The sequence below is a fragment of the Borostomias antarcticus genome, assembly GCF_949987555.1.
Source record: "Borostomias antarcticus genome assembly, chromosome: 21".
Taxonomy (NCBI): Eukaryota; Metazoa; Chordata; class Actinopteri; order Stomiiformes; family Stomiidae; genus Borostomias; species Borostomias antarcticus.
In genome coordinates, this window is record NC_140254.1 from 14,839,527 (window position 1) to 14,857,848 (window position 18,322).

An 18,322-nucleotide genomic window follows, 5' to 3' on the forward strand; every position below is an offset into this window, starting at 1 on the left:
AAAAGCGTTGGACCGAAGCTAGGCTGGCAGGGTAGCCCGGTGTACTCCGCCACCACACGCCGGTAAAAGCGACGACTGTTACGGCCCCAAGACACTACTGCGCGGGGAACATGGTGGTTCTAAAGATTCGAGACCAGGTAGGTTGCTAGGCTAGCTAGCTAGTTACTGGTAGCACGCTGGTAGCCAGCTAACTCTTTCCATATAACATTAGCTTGCTAGCACTAGCTTTATAGCTAACATTACCTGGGTGAATTGATAGCACGGCTCTAGCTAGTTCGCAAACCTTAACTAGACACTGCTGTTTATGAAAACCTAACTTTAGTAGGATGGGCTGTTTTGGTTAGTTAGCGAGCTAGCCACCCTGTAAAGCAAGCAAGCTAAAAGTGTCAGTCTCTGGACTTGGGGTAGAGCCCTTTTCAGTCGTTCAAAGAGACCGCCACCACCACAGAAGAAGACTACCTCGGAAAAATAAATGCACTCAGACAAAACGCGTCTAAATAAGTTATTTAATGGTAGCGCCGAGGCTTCAAAACCCAGCATTTGTTTAAATAGACCCTTTTGCTTAGGTAAGTGAAGTTTCATGTTTATCTGACACTTGTAAATATGAGCGCCTCTCCTAAATAGGTTTATTTACACCGATTTATTTTGACGGCGAAGTGAACGGAGGGTGAAAGGACTGTAGTCTGGCATGAGCGAGCATGTGACTACAGGACTGAAGGGCTAGACTTGGGGTAGACCTGGTACAGGGCCAGACTTGGGGGTGAGTGTTCTGGCCCTGCAGCGTGCTGGTTGAGCTGCTGAGCTAACTCGTGCAAGTAGCTTGTCTGCTAACGTTAGCTAGCTAACCTGTTGATCTTTGCACTTTTTGGTGCTATGCAACTGTCTCATAGTTTGGCAGTTGACCATTGTCTTCAAGTTGCTCTAAATGACAGTCCTAAATGATCGAATAGTTGAGGTAGTAGCTAACGTTACAGATATCGTAGAGTTCTATGCAATGGTTTGCTATCAAAATAGATGTGAGTTAGCTGTCACTTGTCAGCGATGGTCTCAGGCTTCTACAGTGTCAGACTTCATCCGCAACAGGTGAGACTGCATCCAGAGGCCCCCTGAGCTCTATGAATTGGCTAGATTGGCTGGCTGGCAGAAGACCATGCAAGTATAATAATAGCAGTACCGCTCGTCCATACTCTGTGGCAAATTTGGTCAACCCCCCCAATCTGTGTTTATTCTCTTATTGAAAGAATTCTCTCTGACACTCATGAATAACAGCGTAGCCTTTTTACTATAATGGTCTTGAATCGGTTACCAGAATTGTCCTGTTAGAGAGGGAGAGAGAGATACTTTACTGATTCCCCTGGGGGGAAATTTGGCATTTCAGCAGTGGACTTACAGCATGGATTACAGCAGTGGAATTATGATTGATTTTCTGATATGCACCCAAAAATAACTGTAGTTAGTGTTGTATAAACAAAACTTTGATTGACAGCTGATGCGGGATACTGCGTTCATAGTTCCAGGCCTCCAACAGCTGGGGTTGGGTATATTGCACCTCCACAACCACCATTGTGGGTCTAAATTTGGAGTGTGAGTCATGCTTAAACGTACACACACACACACACACACACACAGGCCTGGTCCACACACTTGCATGCAGGGCTGTGCTATGGCCTGTCGTATTGTCCAGGGTAGCGGAAGAGTGGATGCGATGAGATATGCTCTATTGTTCTCTGTATAGCTCCTTGACAGAGCAGGACGAAGAGACCAAAATAGAAGCTCTTCAGCTTAAAAGGTCAGTACAAATGGAAAGGGTGGGTACACATGGCCGTCAGAAAGTTCACGTGAGGGCTGGTTCCAAGATCGGGAGACACTCCAGTCCACTCTGATGAATGTGCTACACAATGGGTATAGATCTGTGTATTGCACGCTTGGCTAACAGCAACCTTGTTTACATGTAGGATAGAGTGAAGGTGTATATCAGTGGACTGTGTGTGCGTGGGAAAGAATTCTTCTTTTTACCTCAAGAGGGCGTCCGATAGCCACATTGATTCATTTTCCATCTGTGCCTTTCTGTCTGTCTCTCTCTCTCTCTCTCTCTCTCTCTCTCTCTCTCTCTCTCCCCCCCCCCCCCCCCCCCCCTCTGTGTTAAAATAACGCAACATGTTGTTTTTAAACACATCTTTTCTGGAGTGCATCTTCAGAAAGCAGTTCAGACAGACACTACATGCTCTGTGTGTGTGTGTGTGTGCGCGCGCCGAGGTGCAGTGTAGATGTGTGGGGTAGTGAGCGTGTTTGTGTGTACAATAGCTCTTGCTTGGTCATAGGATCTTGTGGTGTGTGTGTGTGTGTGAGAGAGAGAGTGTGAGTGCACGTGCGTGCGTGTTTGCTGGTGACATCATGACCTTTGTTTTGCTCCTGGCCGTGGTGCAGTGTTGCAGTCATGTTCTCTGAAGCTACCGCCAGCTCAGCAGAAACACAGCAGGTATTTTAAGCCTGTTGTCTGCCTACAGACACTCATGTTGTGAACACACTTTTCCGATTTGCCCCTAAAACTGAACCTGTGAAATGTGGAATTACACTGTGTTGAAAACGTACCTCGAGTGTTGTACCCCCCCAATCTTAACCCACGGGTATGATGACTCATCATCGTCGGGGTTGGCTAGAGTGCTGCTGCTGGGATCTGATCAGGTCTGTGTTTAGTGTTGTTTAGCCTGTGTGCGGCTATCTCCCAAACCACTTCCCATGATGCACGGCGACGACTTCTCCTGGAAACAGATGCGGCGGCCGGGAGTGTGGCTTTGAAGGACTTCCAGCCAGTGGAACTCATTACAGGCCCCGGTTTTAGGTTTGGCTTTGAATAAGCTTTGTTGCATAGTATACACACGCACACTCTTTCTTTCTCGACCTTTAAATTCCATTCAATTTAAAGGGCTTTACTTGCATGGGAAACATACGTTTACATTGCCTTTGCCTCTCTCTCTCTGTCTCTCTGTGTCTCTGTGTCTCTCTGTCTCCCTGTCTCCTTCTCTCTTGGTTTTGCATTTTGCAGGCTAGTCCTTCAGGCTCTGTTGCTTGGAAGGGGGGCTGTCATGCACACACACACACACACACACACACACACACACACACACTGCTCTTGTTAGCTAGCCTAGCAGTCTCTGGCCTGTTTGTTCCAGTGTTTTAATGAGGAGATGGAGGAAAGTTTGGGGCTATGCCACTAATACACTAAACACACACTGGCATTGTACACCACACACACACACACACACACACGGACACACACTATAGTATCCTGGCATATAAGTCTAGAAGAAGAAAGTGTCTCTCTTCTCATTCTCTGTGGGACACAGTGGCTGAGAACTCTAATATCCCAGACTGGCAAACACTAGTAGACCCAGACTGAATGAACTGGTTCTTACTAGTCATGATGACTCATGTGTGTTGTTCTTTTCAGTGTGAGTTTCCTGAATGCTTTGCAGATCATTAAGGCTGGTCTGCATCAGTATCAGGATCTCTCTAAGGCCCTCTGAAAGGGTCCTCCCTAGTCTGACTCAATGGGTGTAGGTTTTGGGGATAAGCCTTGTCATTAGTTTATTAATGCCCAATCAGTGGCGACGGAATATGTTGTCGGCCCAATCAGATTCAATCCAGACTGTGTGATACAACAACCTAGCAACTAGTGTTGTCACGATACCAATATTTGACCTGCGATACTATTCCAGCCAAAGTATCACGATACCAAGTAGTATCATGATACCGCAGCATTTAAATTTTTATTTTATTTTTATGAACGTGCAAGTGCAATGTATTTACAGTACATTACAGTACAGTGTAATCACTTTATACGAGTGGTGCATGAATAATATGCATTTAATGCATTACATTGTAGCTCTACAGGTAAGTAAAAAGATATTATGAATTATTAATATTAAATATTTAAAACATATCTTAAACAACTACTGAATCAGTCATGTATACACACAAGTGTAGTATCACCAACCACCAGTAAAGGTCAGCGGAGGGCCACTGGGTTTTGGTTGATGGCAGTGACATCAACATGCTTTATCTTGCTTTCACTTTTGTGAAAGTCAAAACCAGATCAAATGACCAAATGTCAAGAGGTGGATATCATTGGATTATCATTGGATTCGTCTCAGCCAACATAATCTAGCTCACATTATTTTAAGGAGTTTGGAGTTGGAATGAGAGGATGATTCAACAGCTGTGCATGACGACATGACAGCAGGTAGGCTAACGTTACTTCATTAGCTAGCCAGGCTAGCTTTGGCTGGCTAGCTACAGCAGCACATTTATTAAGTTTGATGTGTTGCCTCCTTTTGCCTGTACGGCATTGCTGCATCGCCTGCACAACGGACGGCCATCATCTATAGCGTTTCCTTGTTTATCTGGTTTAAAACCAAAATAGTTCCATATTAAACTTTTAGAGTTATGTTTCTTCAATAATGTTACATTTGATGGTGCGGACTCGGCGCTAGGGAACGCTTCTGACATTACGATAGCCTACTGAGAACAAGACTGGCTAGACATAGAGATAACGTCAATATTGTGACTGCGGAGTTGCATGTGTGCACGAGCCAACACATTGGGAGCTGCCACAACGGTGTCACGAGCCAGTGACTGCGGAGATGTGTGCGCAAGTCAACAAATTGGGAGCTGCACAACGGTGTCACGAGCCAGTCTTCTCATTAGCATAAACCAGTGAATCTGGGAACAGAGGTAACATTGTCCCCCGCCATGTTCAACGGTAGTACCGTATTCCACGGTAGTACCCTTGTATAGAGCTAAATAGTATAGTTGACACCGTGACGTTTTGGCACCGCGGTAGACCGTTGGTACCGGTATATCGTGCAACACTACTAGCAACCACTCAGCTGAAGATGATTGTGATTAGTTTAATTCAATTTTTTCACCTCTAACCCCGGTAATGAGTCCAGCCATACCCTTCTCCAGCTTTCTACAGTGTAAGCGAAGTGTGGCGATTGGAGACTAGGGCCTGGGTTACACGGCAACGTTTCGAGAATGTTAGGTTGCTGTTTGCACCTCGCAGTTACAGTAGGCTACAGGCAACAGCATTAGCGTTTTGAAAACCCGTGAAATTTCGAGAACACCCTTGTTACTCGGAGGTCACTCGGAGGTCATTCTCGTTCAGTTGTCATTCTCGTTCTCGAGACGTTGCCGTGTAACCCAGGCCTAGGTCAACCAACCCAGACCAGCACTCACTGTTTCAGACCAACATAGACTAGCAACAAACCAGTGTAGGTCAGGCCTTGGGTCAGCTCAGTTCGAGACTTGAACTGTCAGTCTCTAAACACGCCCAACTAGACACTGAAGACATTCATTTGAGTAGAGATGTAACAGTATAAAAACCTCATATCACCATTACACCATTATAGTGACCAAAATGATCACGGTTATCATTATTATTGCGGTATTATAAAATGTGTTGACATTTTTCAAAAACTACTGATAAAGACACTGAAATCATTTTTTTAAATATTGAAAACCACAAATAAAATTAGCACTATACACTTTTTGTTTGAATAAACATTAAAATAATGCGTCTTGGAGACTTGCTGACTTTGGTTGATGCTGGACAGTATGTACAGTGAGTTTTTCCAAAGCGTGGAAATCAAACACGGTTTTAATGATATTTTTTATCACAAATGTAATCTAATTTTATCGTGGTTTATCATTATACCGGTTATCGTTACATCCCTAAATTTGAGAAATTGAAAAAAAAACTTGCATTGCAGCACCAATCCAACATCTTTAGGGCGGTCCTTCCTAATGGGGCGGTGAATGTTTGGTTTTGATTCTCCACTCCAGTTTGTTTGGAGGATATAATAATTTCCAGTAAGGCGGGTCCAATCACACTATTGGAGTATTGGAGTATGTAGGCAGTGGTTCTGATTAGTAGCGTCATTTTTCTGCGCTGTTCTAGCGAGGATTTTCAATGGAGATGCCTCCAGACTTTCGTAGGTGAAGATCTAGAAAGTCTGGTATCACCAGACTAGCTCAGCACAGACCACCAGAGACCAGACAGGTGACCTTGGTCTAGTGCTGACTCTGAAAACGGGAGAGTTGAACTAGGCTAGGCTCTTGCTTTCTCTCTCTCTCCAGGCATGCAAACGTGTCACCTTTCAGCGAAATACGCCGTTTAGAATCCGAAATCGGACGTGATTCGTGCAGATCTGATGAGAAATGTTTTTTTTGGGTGAGGGTGGGGGTGGTCGAGAGCCTACCAATCAAGAGTGTGAGAATCTGATCATAAGAATGTGCGTTTTGGATCTGTATGCGCATGCATTGACAGTAAAAAGGCAGCAAGCAAAATTGAGCCAATCAATTGACTAGTCACAGTACACTATGAGCCCAGTCTGTGATCTGCCGTTTGGAAAAATTGCAGTTGCCACAGTCCTGCGTGGAAGTGTGTGCCAGCCACAGCCCCTCACAATTAAAAATATAGGTTTTATCCCCTCCCCACTTTTTCTAATCTCTCAAATTACATTAATCTCCCTGCCACTCTGTCCATCGCCCAGCTGTTTGCCTGCTGCTTTTCTCTCACTGCAAGGTAACGGCCGCGAGGTAACAAGCAAAACCTGATATGAATTTTCCGAGACATGGCTGTTCTCACGCAATGAAAGCTGAATGGATTAATTTGGACATGTGACTCTTAACTCTTTTTCCCCCTCACTTTGTCTGTTAGCCAATTCACTAGTTTCCTGTTGCTTTGATTATGCAATCTGCTCATGGTTTGGAGGTTTGACTAAATTAAAAAAAAAAAAAAAAAAAAAAACTACAGGTTTCTCAGAACAAACTAGTTAGGCTAACGTTTGGGCTAGCTTCCAGAGATCATGTAGGTAAAGAATAAAGAACATTTCCAGCAGTTGGGATGGCTCCCCCTGGAAGCTAGGTCAGAGCAACTGATGCTCAGCATGGTCTGCAACATAGGCTATATAACAACCTGAGTATTATTTCCAGAGGAGTGGAGACACACACACCCACCACACTAGAGCCAGAATTGCGGACCTGTGCCTGCCCAGGTTCCAAACCAACATGGGTAAATGTTCTTTTAGGTTTCGTGCAGTGAGCTAGAATATGCTGCCATTGCAGATAAAGGGTACTTGTAATAAACATCTTTTTAAGAAAAAGGTTAAATCATGGCTTCTGGAAAATGTTAAAGCCTAGGAATTGATAACTCGTTAAAGTATCTTGTATTTTGCACTGATGTCTGTCTTGACCATAATGGAAATATGTCCGCGACTTTATTGTGTTCTTATCCTTGACGTTTGTTTGGGAAACGTCTGTATTTTCCATCATGTATTTTAACGAAATGTCATATTTCAATCAATCAATAAATGAAATCAAAGTCAGGTCAGTAGGATATTAGTGGCTAGTTGTGTAACTGGTGGGGCTGCCCTTTTCATTTCCTTAGTAAATGTGAGCATATCATAGGTAGCCTACATTGCACTTAATATGGTAACTCGACTGCATTTATATAGCGCTTACATCCAAAGCGCTTTACAATGGCCTCTCATTCACACGCCAATGGCAGTAGCTGCCATGCAAGGTGCCAGCCTGCTCATTTGGAGCAATTTGGGGTTCAGTGTCTTGCCCAAGGACACTTTGACATGTCGTCAGGAGGAGCCAGTATTCGAACCGCCGACCCTGCGGTCATTGGAGGATCTGCTCTACCTCCTGAGTCACAGCCGCCCCAAACTTAATTTATACTTTATTTTGTTCAGTCTTGTAATTCTGTTAGATTGTGAACAGCACCAGAGTAATCTAAAATAAACCTAAAATAAATTGGCATTTAGTAGCTTATAAATAAGTCTCTGCATTCCCCTGACCACCCGGTCTGTTTTTCTCTGCTCATGCATCATTCTCACCTTTTGTCTCTCCTAACCAGTTTGCATGCCTCTCTCTCTGTCTCTCTCTCTCGCTCTCTCTCTCTCCTGGTCTTTCTTTCTCCCTCATCCCTCTATCTATATCTATCCCAAGGTTTATATTTCTGTGCAGTAGTCAAGCTGACTTGCATGTACTCTAGATCTGCTGACATGAGGTGCAGATCAATCTCTCTCTCTCTCTCCCCTCCCCCTTTCATTCCCTCCCTCTCCACCTCTCCTTCCCTCTTCCCTTCTCCCACCCTCCCCCCTCTCTCTCGCTCCTACACCCTCTTTCTCTCTCTCCATCTCTCTTTTTCCTCCATCGCTCTCCTGTCTGATCCACCTACACCGTCTCTGTCTTTGAAAGAGCTGGTTTCATCAGCCTGCCTGAATAGACACACACACACACAGCTCCGGCTTCTAGCGTTGTCTGCGCTTATCATAGGGCCTCTGCGAGCGCGTGCGTGTGTGTGTGTGTTTGGCCGCGCTGGAGGATATGTAGCTTCCTGTGCTGCTAGCCAACCTGAATCACTCTGCCGCATGCCGCCGCTACCGCCGCCGCCACCATCACGCTAAGGAATTCCCTGCTGCGTCTGCAATCTCTTGCCTGCCGCCGAACGTGTGTGTGTGTGTGTGTGTGTGTGTGTGTGTGTGAGAGAGAGGGAGAGAGAGAGAGAGAGAGGGGGTGGTGAGCTGGTGAGCTGTCATGTAGCACAGCAACACTGGAGGACAGCAGGAGGACGGAGCTTTGCTTTCACTCTGGATTTTACCTCAGAGGGGGCTGCAGTGTGTGAGAGATTTGTACCGGTACGTGTGTGTGTAGAGCGAGGACAATGTGTGTGTGAGACTGTGTGTGTGTGTGGGGGGAACCAGCTCGGTGTGTGTGTGTGTGTGCATTTTCCTGATGCGTTCGGAGCGTGCGAGCCGAGTGTGTATCGTGGTGCTGGAGGAGGTGGAGGAGGATGAGCCCTCGCCCCCACCTCACGCCAAAACCTCTCCGGACCGCAGATCCCACCATGCACCACGCAGAGCGCACAACCAGGAAGAAAAGGTGAGAGACTCAGAGCCCCTGTTAGGGTTCTGCGCCCCTGTTAGGGTCCTGCGTATGTTCGGCCAGGGTTTCTCAACCGTTTCAACTATGGCGTGCATAGCATATGGCTAGGACACAGCAGGTTAGCTTTTGCTCTGTCCTATAACCTACATGGTTAGCATTGGGTAATGTTTCAACCCAGATGTAACATTACTGTGTTTAAGAAAGATTGCTGGGGCTGTTTGGATTTTAACTTCAGCTTAATGTGTTTTCCAAAGCAGAAGGATGCCGCTGTCAGGAATGGATGAAGGATACAATACAATACTCATGCCTCGCTATCCCCGGTGCTCAATATAGCACCAATATAATAATCTATATCCCAGCTCTCCAGGATCTGAAAAAGTTGCTAACAAAATCAGCCGGCTGTGCTTTGTACATCCCGTGTGTGTGTGTGCACATGCGTGTGTGTGTTTGGGGGGGGGGGGGGGATACAATCAAAAGGAGAGACTAGAGGCGCTTGCTGGTCCATAATGATAAGGATCACGGGATGTTGGTTCATGTGCTTTTCCATAGCCATTAGAGTAATAGAGCAGACAGATGCCGACATGCCCCGCGGTCCTACTCTCCAGTTATTTTAGGAGGGCAGGGGGGAGAGAGGGGGAGGGAGGGATATGACAGCTAGGATATGAATGGAATAACTATCTATTCCCGGTCTTTACTCGGAAGGTGTGTGTGTGTGCGCGCGTGTGTGTGTGTGTGAGTGTGTGATAGCTCGGGCCGGCGTCACTGCTGGCAGCGAGTGTCAGTGTCAATCAGTGAGCTATTCTTTTTACAAACCACAGTCAGTAAGTATCAGGCAGCGCCAAGCTCCTCCACACACACCAGGCTTGTTGACATCCAGGAGAGAGAGAGAGAGGATCATTCATCCCCTAGCGAGGAAGTTCGTCACACACACACACACACACACACACACACACACACACACACAGGCATGAAGAGCCTGGGACAGTCCCCCTCCTGTCCCCCACCCCTCGGCTGGCTCACTGAATTGTTTTGCATGAAAGGCTAAAGTCTGTCTGTGTGGGCAGAAACCTGGACGGCCGAGTTGTTCTGACGTGTTTGGCTTTGCAGCTGCTGCCACTGACTAACCTGTTGGGTCGCTACCCTACACCTGCTATTTTATTACACCTTTTGTGACTGTCTTGTGTTCTCTGCCTCTTTCTTTCTCTCTCTTTCTCTCTCTCTTGCTCTCTTTCCCTCTCTCTCTATTGCTCTCTTGTTCTCTCCCTCTTTCTCTCTCTCTCTCTTGCTCTCCCTCCCTCTCTCTACTCCTCCTCTAGCCCTCTCTGCTGAGAGCCATCTTCAATGTGGACCCAGATGAAGTCCGCGCCCTCATATTCAAGAAGGAAGATGTCAACGTACAGGTATTAACACACACACACACACACACATCATGGGGCCTCATGAGGACAGGGGGAGTGACCTCAGCCAACCAGGCTACTATTGGTGTTGACTGACTGACTGACTGACTGACTGACTGACTGACTGACTGACTGACTGACTGACTGACTGTGTGTTAGTGCTCTCTCTCTCTCTCTCTCTCTCCCCTCCATCACTCCTGTTTTCCTCCCATCCATCTCAGTCTCCACTTACTACCTTTTAAATTCACTCTCTCTCTCTCTCTCTCTCCCCCTCTCTCTCTCTCTCTCCGCCTCTCTCTCTCCCCCTCTCTCTCGCCCCCTCTCTCTCTCTCATAATGCTGGGGTCATCACACTCGTCTCCTAGAGTCAGCAGCAGCGCTTCCACCCATGTCATGTGACCTTGTTTACAGCCCCACTCTCCTGATTGCCCTCCTATGCACAGAGGGAGGGAGGAGGGGACAAAGGAGGGTTTGCACATTCTTGGTAGACTCCCCTGTTGTTCATCTCTTTCTAAGCAGAAAACATGGCAATTATGGGTTGCGGTCTCAGGAGGCACTGCTCATGACGGTTCCTAGAGGTCGGCCTGAGTTGGGAAAGAAGGCCTTTGTTTTGTGCATCGTCTGCATGGAACAGTCTGCTAAATGACTAAAACTTCCACTCCAGGATCTAGTCACTCTGAATGAAATCTATAGAAACAGACTATTGATAATTGTGATCGTTTTATTTGACTTGGGTATCTTAAAATACAAGACGGAAAATACAGACATGTTTCCCAAACAAACGTCAAGGATAAGAACACAAAGTCATGGACTTATTTCCATTATGGTCAAGACAGACATCGGTGCAAAATATAAGATACTTTTCCTGTATGGCACCTTTGAGTTGAGTTGATCTATTTCTATCTGTTTTTTGTGTGTGCGTGCGTGTCACACTATTACTGCCATTCTTGGCCAGGTCACTCTTGGAAAAATACATTTTAATCACAACGGGTCTAAACCTGGTTAAATAAAGGTTAATCGCAGAAAAGAGGGATTGAAAACAGACATTAGACTGACAGAGGGAGAAATACAGAGTGAAACAGTAGAGGGATGGAAGGAGTGAAAGAGGAGGAGTGAGAGGATGATGGAGAGATGTCCCTCCTCTCTCTGATCTCTCCTTTCCTCTGGCCCAACTGAGTTGTGCGGCCAATCGATTGTGTGGTTCCGTTAACAATTCATCTGTGTGTGTGTGTGTGTCTGTCTGCATACTATAGGATATGCATGTGTAATAGTGATATATTTCCACCAAGTGCGCGTGCGTGCGTGTGTGTGTGCGCGTGCGTCTGTGTGTGCGTGTAACATTGTGTGACCTGTGTGTTTGTGTCCCCAGGACAGCGAGAAGCGGACTCCCCTCCACGCAGCGGCCTACCTGGGGGACGCTGAGATCATCGAGCTGCTCGTTCTCTCAGGTGAGCTACTGATGACCAACTGTCTTCTTCCATCCATCCCTCCATCACTCCATCCATCCATCCATCCATCCATCCATTCATCCATCCCTCCATCCATCCATCCCTCCCTCCCTCCATCCATCCCTGCATCCATGCATCCATCCATCCATTCATCCATCCCTTCATCACTCCATCCATCCATCCATCCATCCATTCATCCATCCCTCCATCCATCCATCCCTCCATCCCTCCATCCATCCCTGCATCCATCCATACATACATCCCTCCATCCCTCCCTCCATCCCTCCCTCCCTCCCTCCCTCCCTCCCTCCCTCCATCCTTCCATCTGTCTGCCCGTCTTCTGCTCCTAATCTGTCCATCCCTCTATCAGTCCCATCCATCCCTCTATCAGTCCCATCCATCCCTCTATCAGTCCCATCCATCCCTCTATCAGTCCCATCCATCCCTCTATCAGTCCCATCCATCCCTCTATCAGTCCCATCCATCCCTCTATCAGTCCCATCCATCCATATAGTACCTGTGGTTCCACCAGGCAGAGAACTAGGATGGAACCATGGACTTCAGACATGAACACAGAGACTTTGTGAGAATGCATGTTAAGTACTGTGATAATATAATATGACAAACGCAGCTCTCCCAGGGCCCCCATATACCTGAGTTTATTAACCACCTCCTCGTGGTTAATCTGCTAGCGCTCCATGTACCAGCAGCACACCTCCCATTAAATTACATTACATTACAGTCATTTAGCAGACCTCCCATTAAATTACATGACTTTACATTACTTTAATTTGGCAGACCACCCGTTACTTGACATGAGTCATGTGGTCAGCTGACTACCCGGAGGCAGGAGGTGAGGGGCGTATAGTGACTGGTGAGACGGCAACAGGTGCAGCCAGGCTATTTTAACCCGACGGATGGGCTCCAAATACTCTTGGGGACATTTCCCCAGGGAGTGGCGGCTCGTGAGACTACCCCCCCCCCCCCGCCCCCTTTTCCTCCTCCAATGGAGAGGGACAACCTTCTACTTTCCCTTTCACACACTCTGCTGTTAACATTCTTGTGTAGCGTCACGTCACTGTAGAAGCCAGTCAACATTCATTTTCATTTCCGGTAAATCTCACTCCCTCCCATTTCTCACTGTCTACCCTGACCCCCCCCCCCCCCCCCCCCTCCGACCTCCCCGTCTGTCTACTCCCCCTCCTACTTTCCATTTCACACACTCTCTCTTTGTCTCCTTCCTCTGTGATGTCGTTATTTTTTCTCATGTCATGGTGGTTTGTGTCTTTGACAGAGTGGTGGTGGGTTTGTTTGTGGTGGACGTGAAACCGCGCCGCCTCAGGTTCACCGTGTCTTAAACTGTTGTCGGCGTTCTTGCGTGACGTCACTCGGTAGAAACCAGTCAACGTTCCGTTTTAATTCCCGCCGTCACTCCGACCAACTCTGTTTATCCCCCCACCCCCCCACCCGCTGCTGTCTATGTACTCTGACCCCCCCGTCCCCCGTCCCTCGGGCTACTCTGACCCTAACCCCCTACCCCCCCATCCTATGGCCCCTCTGTCACCTCCCCCCTCCCCCTCCTCGCGCTACTCTGACCCTCTGGCTACCCTGACCCTCCCTCTATCTCCCACCCCGCCAGGAGCCAGAGTGAACGCCAAAGACAACAAGTGGTTGACTCCTCTCCACCGAGCTGTAGCCTCCTGCAGTGAGGTAAGACACAAGAGCAGCTACACACTTCTCCAGTTTCACACATAATTAGTTTGCCATGCTCTTGATCCATGATACAGCAGGTTCCATGATACAGCAGGTTCTATAATACAGCAGGTTCTATAATACAGCAGGTTCTATAATACAGCAGGTTCTATAATACAGCAGGTTCTATAATACAGCAGGTTCTATAATACAGCAGGTTCCATGATACAGCAGGTTCTATAATACAGCAGGTTCTATAGTATAGCAGGTTCCATGATACAGCAGGTTCTATAATACAGCAGGTTCTATAATACAGCAGGTTCCATGATACAGCAGGTTCTATAATACAGCAGGTTCTATAGTATAGCAGGTTGCATAATGCAGCAGGTTGTATAATACAGCAGGTTCTATAATACAGCAGGTTCCATGATACAGCAGGTTCTATAATACAGCAGGTTCTATAATACAGCAGGTTCCCATGATGCAACAGGTTATGTAACAATGTAGGCTCGACATCACGCGTTGTGCAAATGCCCCCCCCCGTCTTCCCAGGAAGCCGTGTCGGTGCTGTTGAAGCACAGTGCTGACGTGAACGCGCGTGACAAGAACTGGCAGACTCCACTCCACGTCGCCGCTAGCAACAAAGCGGTGCGCTGCGCAGAGGCCCTGGTCCCGTTGCTTAGCAACGTCAACGTGTCGGACCGAGCTGGGCGCACCGCCCTGCACCACGCCGCCTTCAGCGGACACCTGGAGGTACTAGGAACACACACACACACACACACACACACTTGAGTCTTGGTGTTGAGTCACTTGGTGTTGACGTATCACCCTGTACCACACAGCCTTCGGCGAACACCTGGGTTATTTGCACACACACACGCACACATATACATGCACACACACCACACACACACACACACACACACACAGACGAGTCTTTTGTTGACATGCTACAAATGCGTGTCTTGCTGTGTTTATCTGAGCCAGATGGTGAAGCTGCTCCTGTCCAGAGGAGCCAACATCAACGCGTTTGATAAGAAGGACAGGAGAGCCGTCCACTGGGCCGCCTACATGGGTGAGACCACTGACCGCCGGCTCTGAGGCCACGCTGGGGATGTGTGTGCTTTCCTGTAGGCCCATGTGTCTCACCCCCCCCCCCTCTCTCTCCCCCCATCTCTCTATCTTGCTCTTTCGCTCCCTCTCTCTCTTTCTCTCTCTCCCTCCCACCCCCCCCCCTCTCTCTCCCTCCCTCTCTCTCTCTCCCTCCTTCTCCTTCTCTCTCCCTCCTTCTCTCTCCCTCCCTCTCTGTCTCTCCCACCCTCTCCCTCTCTCTCTGTTCCGTATGTGAACTGTCTCTCTCTCTCCCTCCATCTCTGCCTCTCTCCGTCTCTCTCTCTCTCTCTCTCAGGTCATCTGGAGGTGGTGAGGTTGCTGGTGTCCAGTGGAGCAGAGTTGGACTGTAAGGATAAGAAGGCCTACACCCCCCTGCACGCTGCGGCCTCCAGTGGCATGACCAGCACCGTGCAGTACCTGCTGAGCCTGGGAGTGCAGGTCCGACACACACACACGCATCCACGCACGCATGCACACACACATACACGCATCCACACACACATTCTGAAACATTCTCTCACACCCTTTCTCTGTCCTCTAGATCAATGAGTTGAATGCGTACAGTAACACGGCTCTCCATGTGGCCTGTTACAACGGACAGGACGTGGTGGTCAACGAACTCATAGCGGCTGGAGCCTGCGTCAACCAGGTGCGTGTGTGCGTGTGTGCGTGTGTGTGTGCGTGTGTGAGAATGTTCACATGTAGGTTGTGCAAGTTGTCGCGTGTGTGTTAATCCCTGTGTGAGACAGAGAGAGAGGGTGTGTCCTTGTGTAATTTGGTTTGTGTGTGTGTGTGTGTGTGTGTGTGTGTGTGTGTGTGTGTGTGTGACTTCTCCCTAGGTGAATGAGAGGGGCTTCTCTCCGCTGCATTTTGCGGCTGCCTCCCGCCAGGGGGCGCTGTGTCTGGAGCTGCTGATGGGGAACGGAGCTGATGTCAACATCAGGGTCAGTAGTCTCCTGCTGACCAGAGTACACACACACACACACATTCTCATGAGGACTGTGGTTTGGTCTGATCTTAAGGACTTTAGTGATGCCATTGCACTCGTAAATGTTGTGTTTTTCTGTCTACTGTGCCCTCGTTTTGAGAACAGATTTTGAGTTTTTCGGGGGCTCTGAACTGAACCCCCAGGATAGAGAGAGACACATGTTGTTTCAGGGCTGCAAGCTGCTCTGCAGAAGGAGTGTGTGTGTGCCTGTGTGTGTGCCTGTCTGTGTCGGGATTGGGATGGCAGGGTAGTGTGTGTCCTAAAGCCAGGGGACTATTCCATAATCCCTCCGGCGGCCCCCCAGTCCATCAGAGTTCAGCCCCACTCCAGTCCACACACACACACACACACACACATACACACACACATGCTGGGCTTCAGCTTTACCAGGGCGTACCCAGAACATAAGTTAACTAGTGAGATCAACATTGACATTAACACTACCCTGTTATGCCTGGTTCCTATACAACAGCTGATGCTTTTAAACAGATTTAGAACATAACTAGTTTTTCGTGACTGCCAAATTTGGAACGTTGAAAAGTTCCAAAACGGCCGTTTTTGATTCAACATGTCGGGTCTTACGGAAAGACGGATGTTCTAAAACGAAGCATCTCGTTTTGGGTGTTGTTCCTTATGTGAACTTTCTCTCTCCATCTCTCTCCTTCTCTGCCTCTCTCTCCGTCTCTCTCACTCTCTCTCTCTCTCTCTCACTCTCTCTCTCTCTGCCTCTCTCTCCTTCTCTCTCTCTCTCTCTCTCTCTCTCTCTCTCTCTCTCTCTCTGTCTCTCTCCTTCTCTGCCTCTCTCCGTCTCTCTCTCTCTCTCTCTCTCTCCCCGTCTCTCTCTCCCTCTCTCCCCAGAGTAAGGATGGTAAGACTCCTCTTCACATGACGGCCATCCACGGCAGGTTCTCACGCTCACAGGCTCTCATTCAGAACGGTGAGCCCCGCCTCCACCCTCAACTCACCCTCCAAACGGCCCATTCACTAATTCCTTTTAGACTCTCACTCTGCTGGATCTTAAGTGTGTGCGTGTGTGCGTGTGTGCGTGCGTGTGTGCGTGTGTGCGTGCGTGCGTGTGTGTGTGTGTGTGTGTGCGTGCGTGTGTGTGTGTGTGTAGGAGCGAAGATAGACAGCGAGGATAAAAACAGGAACTCACCTCTGCACATCTCCGCTCGCTACGGACACGAGCTCATCGTCAACACACTCATAAGCAATGGAGCCAACACAGCCAAGTCAGTCACACACACACACATTATTTTGTCATGCTGGTGAAGTGGGACGGTGTGTATTGATGTGATGGACTTTGACTCCTCCCCCCTGTAGGCGGGGCATCCACGGAATGTTCCCCATTCATCTGGCGGCTCTCAGCGGCTTCTCCGACTGCTGCAAAAAACTGCTGTCCTCAGGTACACACACACATGTACACACACACACACACACACACATGTACACACACACGTACACACACACACACATGTACACACACAGAGACACACACATGCCTCTGTTCCAATATTACAAGAAATCAGGCCTATGGTGTTCTTAACATACCTAGTGGTCTATAAAGACTTAACATCCAAGGATATGAGAGTGATTATAATGCTATTGCTAACTTCTTTTAATTTGTCATATTTTGACCAGGCTTTGACATAGACACCACTGATGACCTTGGAAGGACCTGTCTACATGCAGCAGCAGCAGGGGGGTGAGTCAAGGCCCATGTTCTCTGTCACTCATAGTTATGAGTGAGGATATCCACTGTTCAGGGTAGTTTAGTAAAGACCTCTCTTTCTGCTCTATGTCTTATTACTGCTCTGTCTTATTACTGCTCTGTCTTATTACTGCTCTGTCTTACTGCTGCTCTGTCTTATTACTGCTCTGTCTTACTACTGCTCTGTCTTATTACTGCTCTGTATTATTACTGCTCTGTCTTACTACTGCTCTGTCTTATTACTGCTCTGTCTTATTACTGCTCTGTCTTATTACTGCTCTGTCTTATTACTGCTCTGTCTTACTACTGCTCTGTCTTACTACTGCTCTCTTACTACTGCTCTGTCTTACTACCGCTCTGTCTTACTACTGCTCTGTCTTATTACTGCTCTGTCTTACTACTGCTCTGTCTTATTACTGCCCTGTCTTACTACTGCTCTGTCTTATTACTGCTCTGTCTTATTACTGCTCTGTCTTATTACTGCCCTGTCTTACTACTGCTCTGTCTTATTACCGCTCTGTCTTATTACCGCTCTGTCTTATTACTGCTCTGTCTTATTACTGCTCTGTCTTACTACTGCTCTGTCTTACTACTGCTCTGTCTTATTACTGCTCTGTCTTATTACTGCCCTGTCTTATTACTGCTCTGTCTTATTACTGCTCTGTCTTATTACTGCCCTGTCTTATTACTGCTCTCTTACTGCTGCTCTGTCTTATTACTGCTCTGTCTTATTACTGCTCTGTCTTATTACTGCTCTGTCTTATTACTGCTCTGTCTTACTACTGCTCTGTCTTATTACTGCTCTGTCTTACTACTGCTCTGTCTTATTACTGCTCTGTCTTACTACTGCTCTGTCTTATTACTGCTCTGTCTTACTACTGCTCTGTCTTATTACTGCTCTGTCTTATTACTGCTCTGTCTTACTACTGCTCTGTCTTATTACTGCTCTGTCTTATTACTGCTCTGTCTTATTGCTGCTCTGTCTTATTACTGCTCTGTCTTACTGCTGCTCTGTCTTA

At 47.6% G+C, this 18,322-nt stretch overlaps 1 protein-coding gene across 3 annotated transcripts in view; it reads left to right on the forward strand.

The window, feature by feature from the left end:
* The window catches only part of ankrd28a (ankyrin repeat domain 28a), a gene marked incomplete at both ends in the record, with an annotated part of 26,793 nt that continues 8,471 nt past the window's right edge, over window positions 1-18,322 (forward strand). The window contains 13 exons of one of the 3 annotated variants that reach the window (XM_084455158.1): window positions 1-137; window positions 10,272-10,355; window positions 11,721-11,799; window positions 13,439-13,509; window positions 14,044-14,244; window positions 14,479-14,566; window positions 14,900-15,042; window positions 15,146-15,253; window positions 15,444-15,548; window positions 16,451-16,529; window positions 16,710-16,824; window positions 16,916-16,998; window positions 17,234-17,297. In XM_084455158.1, coding sequence (XP_084311284.1) covers window positions 111-137; window positions 10,272-10,355; window positions 11,721-11,799; window positions 13,439-13,509; window positions 14,044-14,244; window positions 14,479-14,566; window positions 14,900-15,042; window positions 15,146-15,253; window positions 15,444-15,548; window positions 16,451-16,529; window positions 16,710-16,824; window positions 16,916-16,998; window positions 17,234-17,297 — 1,247 coding nt within the window. Of the gene's footprint in view, window positions 138-998; window positions 1,084-8,805; window positions 8,953-10,271; window positions 10,356-11,720; window positions 11,800-13,438; window positions 13,510-14,043; window positions 14,245-14,478; window positions 14,567-14,899; window positions 15,043-15,145; window positions 15,254-15,443; window positions 15,549-16,450; window positions 16,530-16,709; window positions 16,825-16,915; window positions 16,999-17,233; window positions 17,298-18,322 lie in introns of those variants that run through there. The other 2 variants (XM_084455157.1, XM_084455156.1) reach the window with 2 other exon arrangements.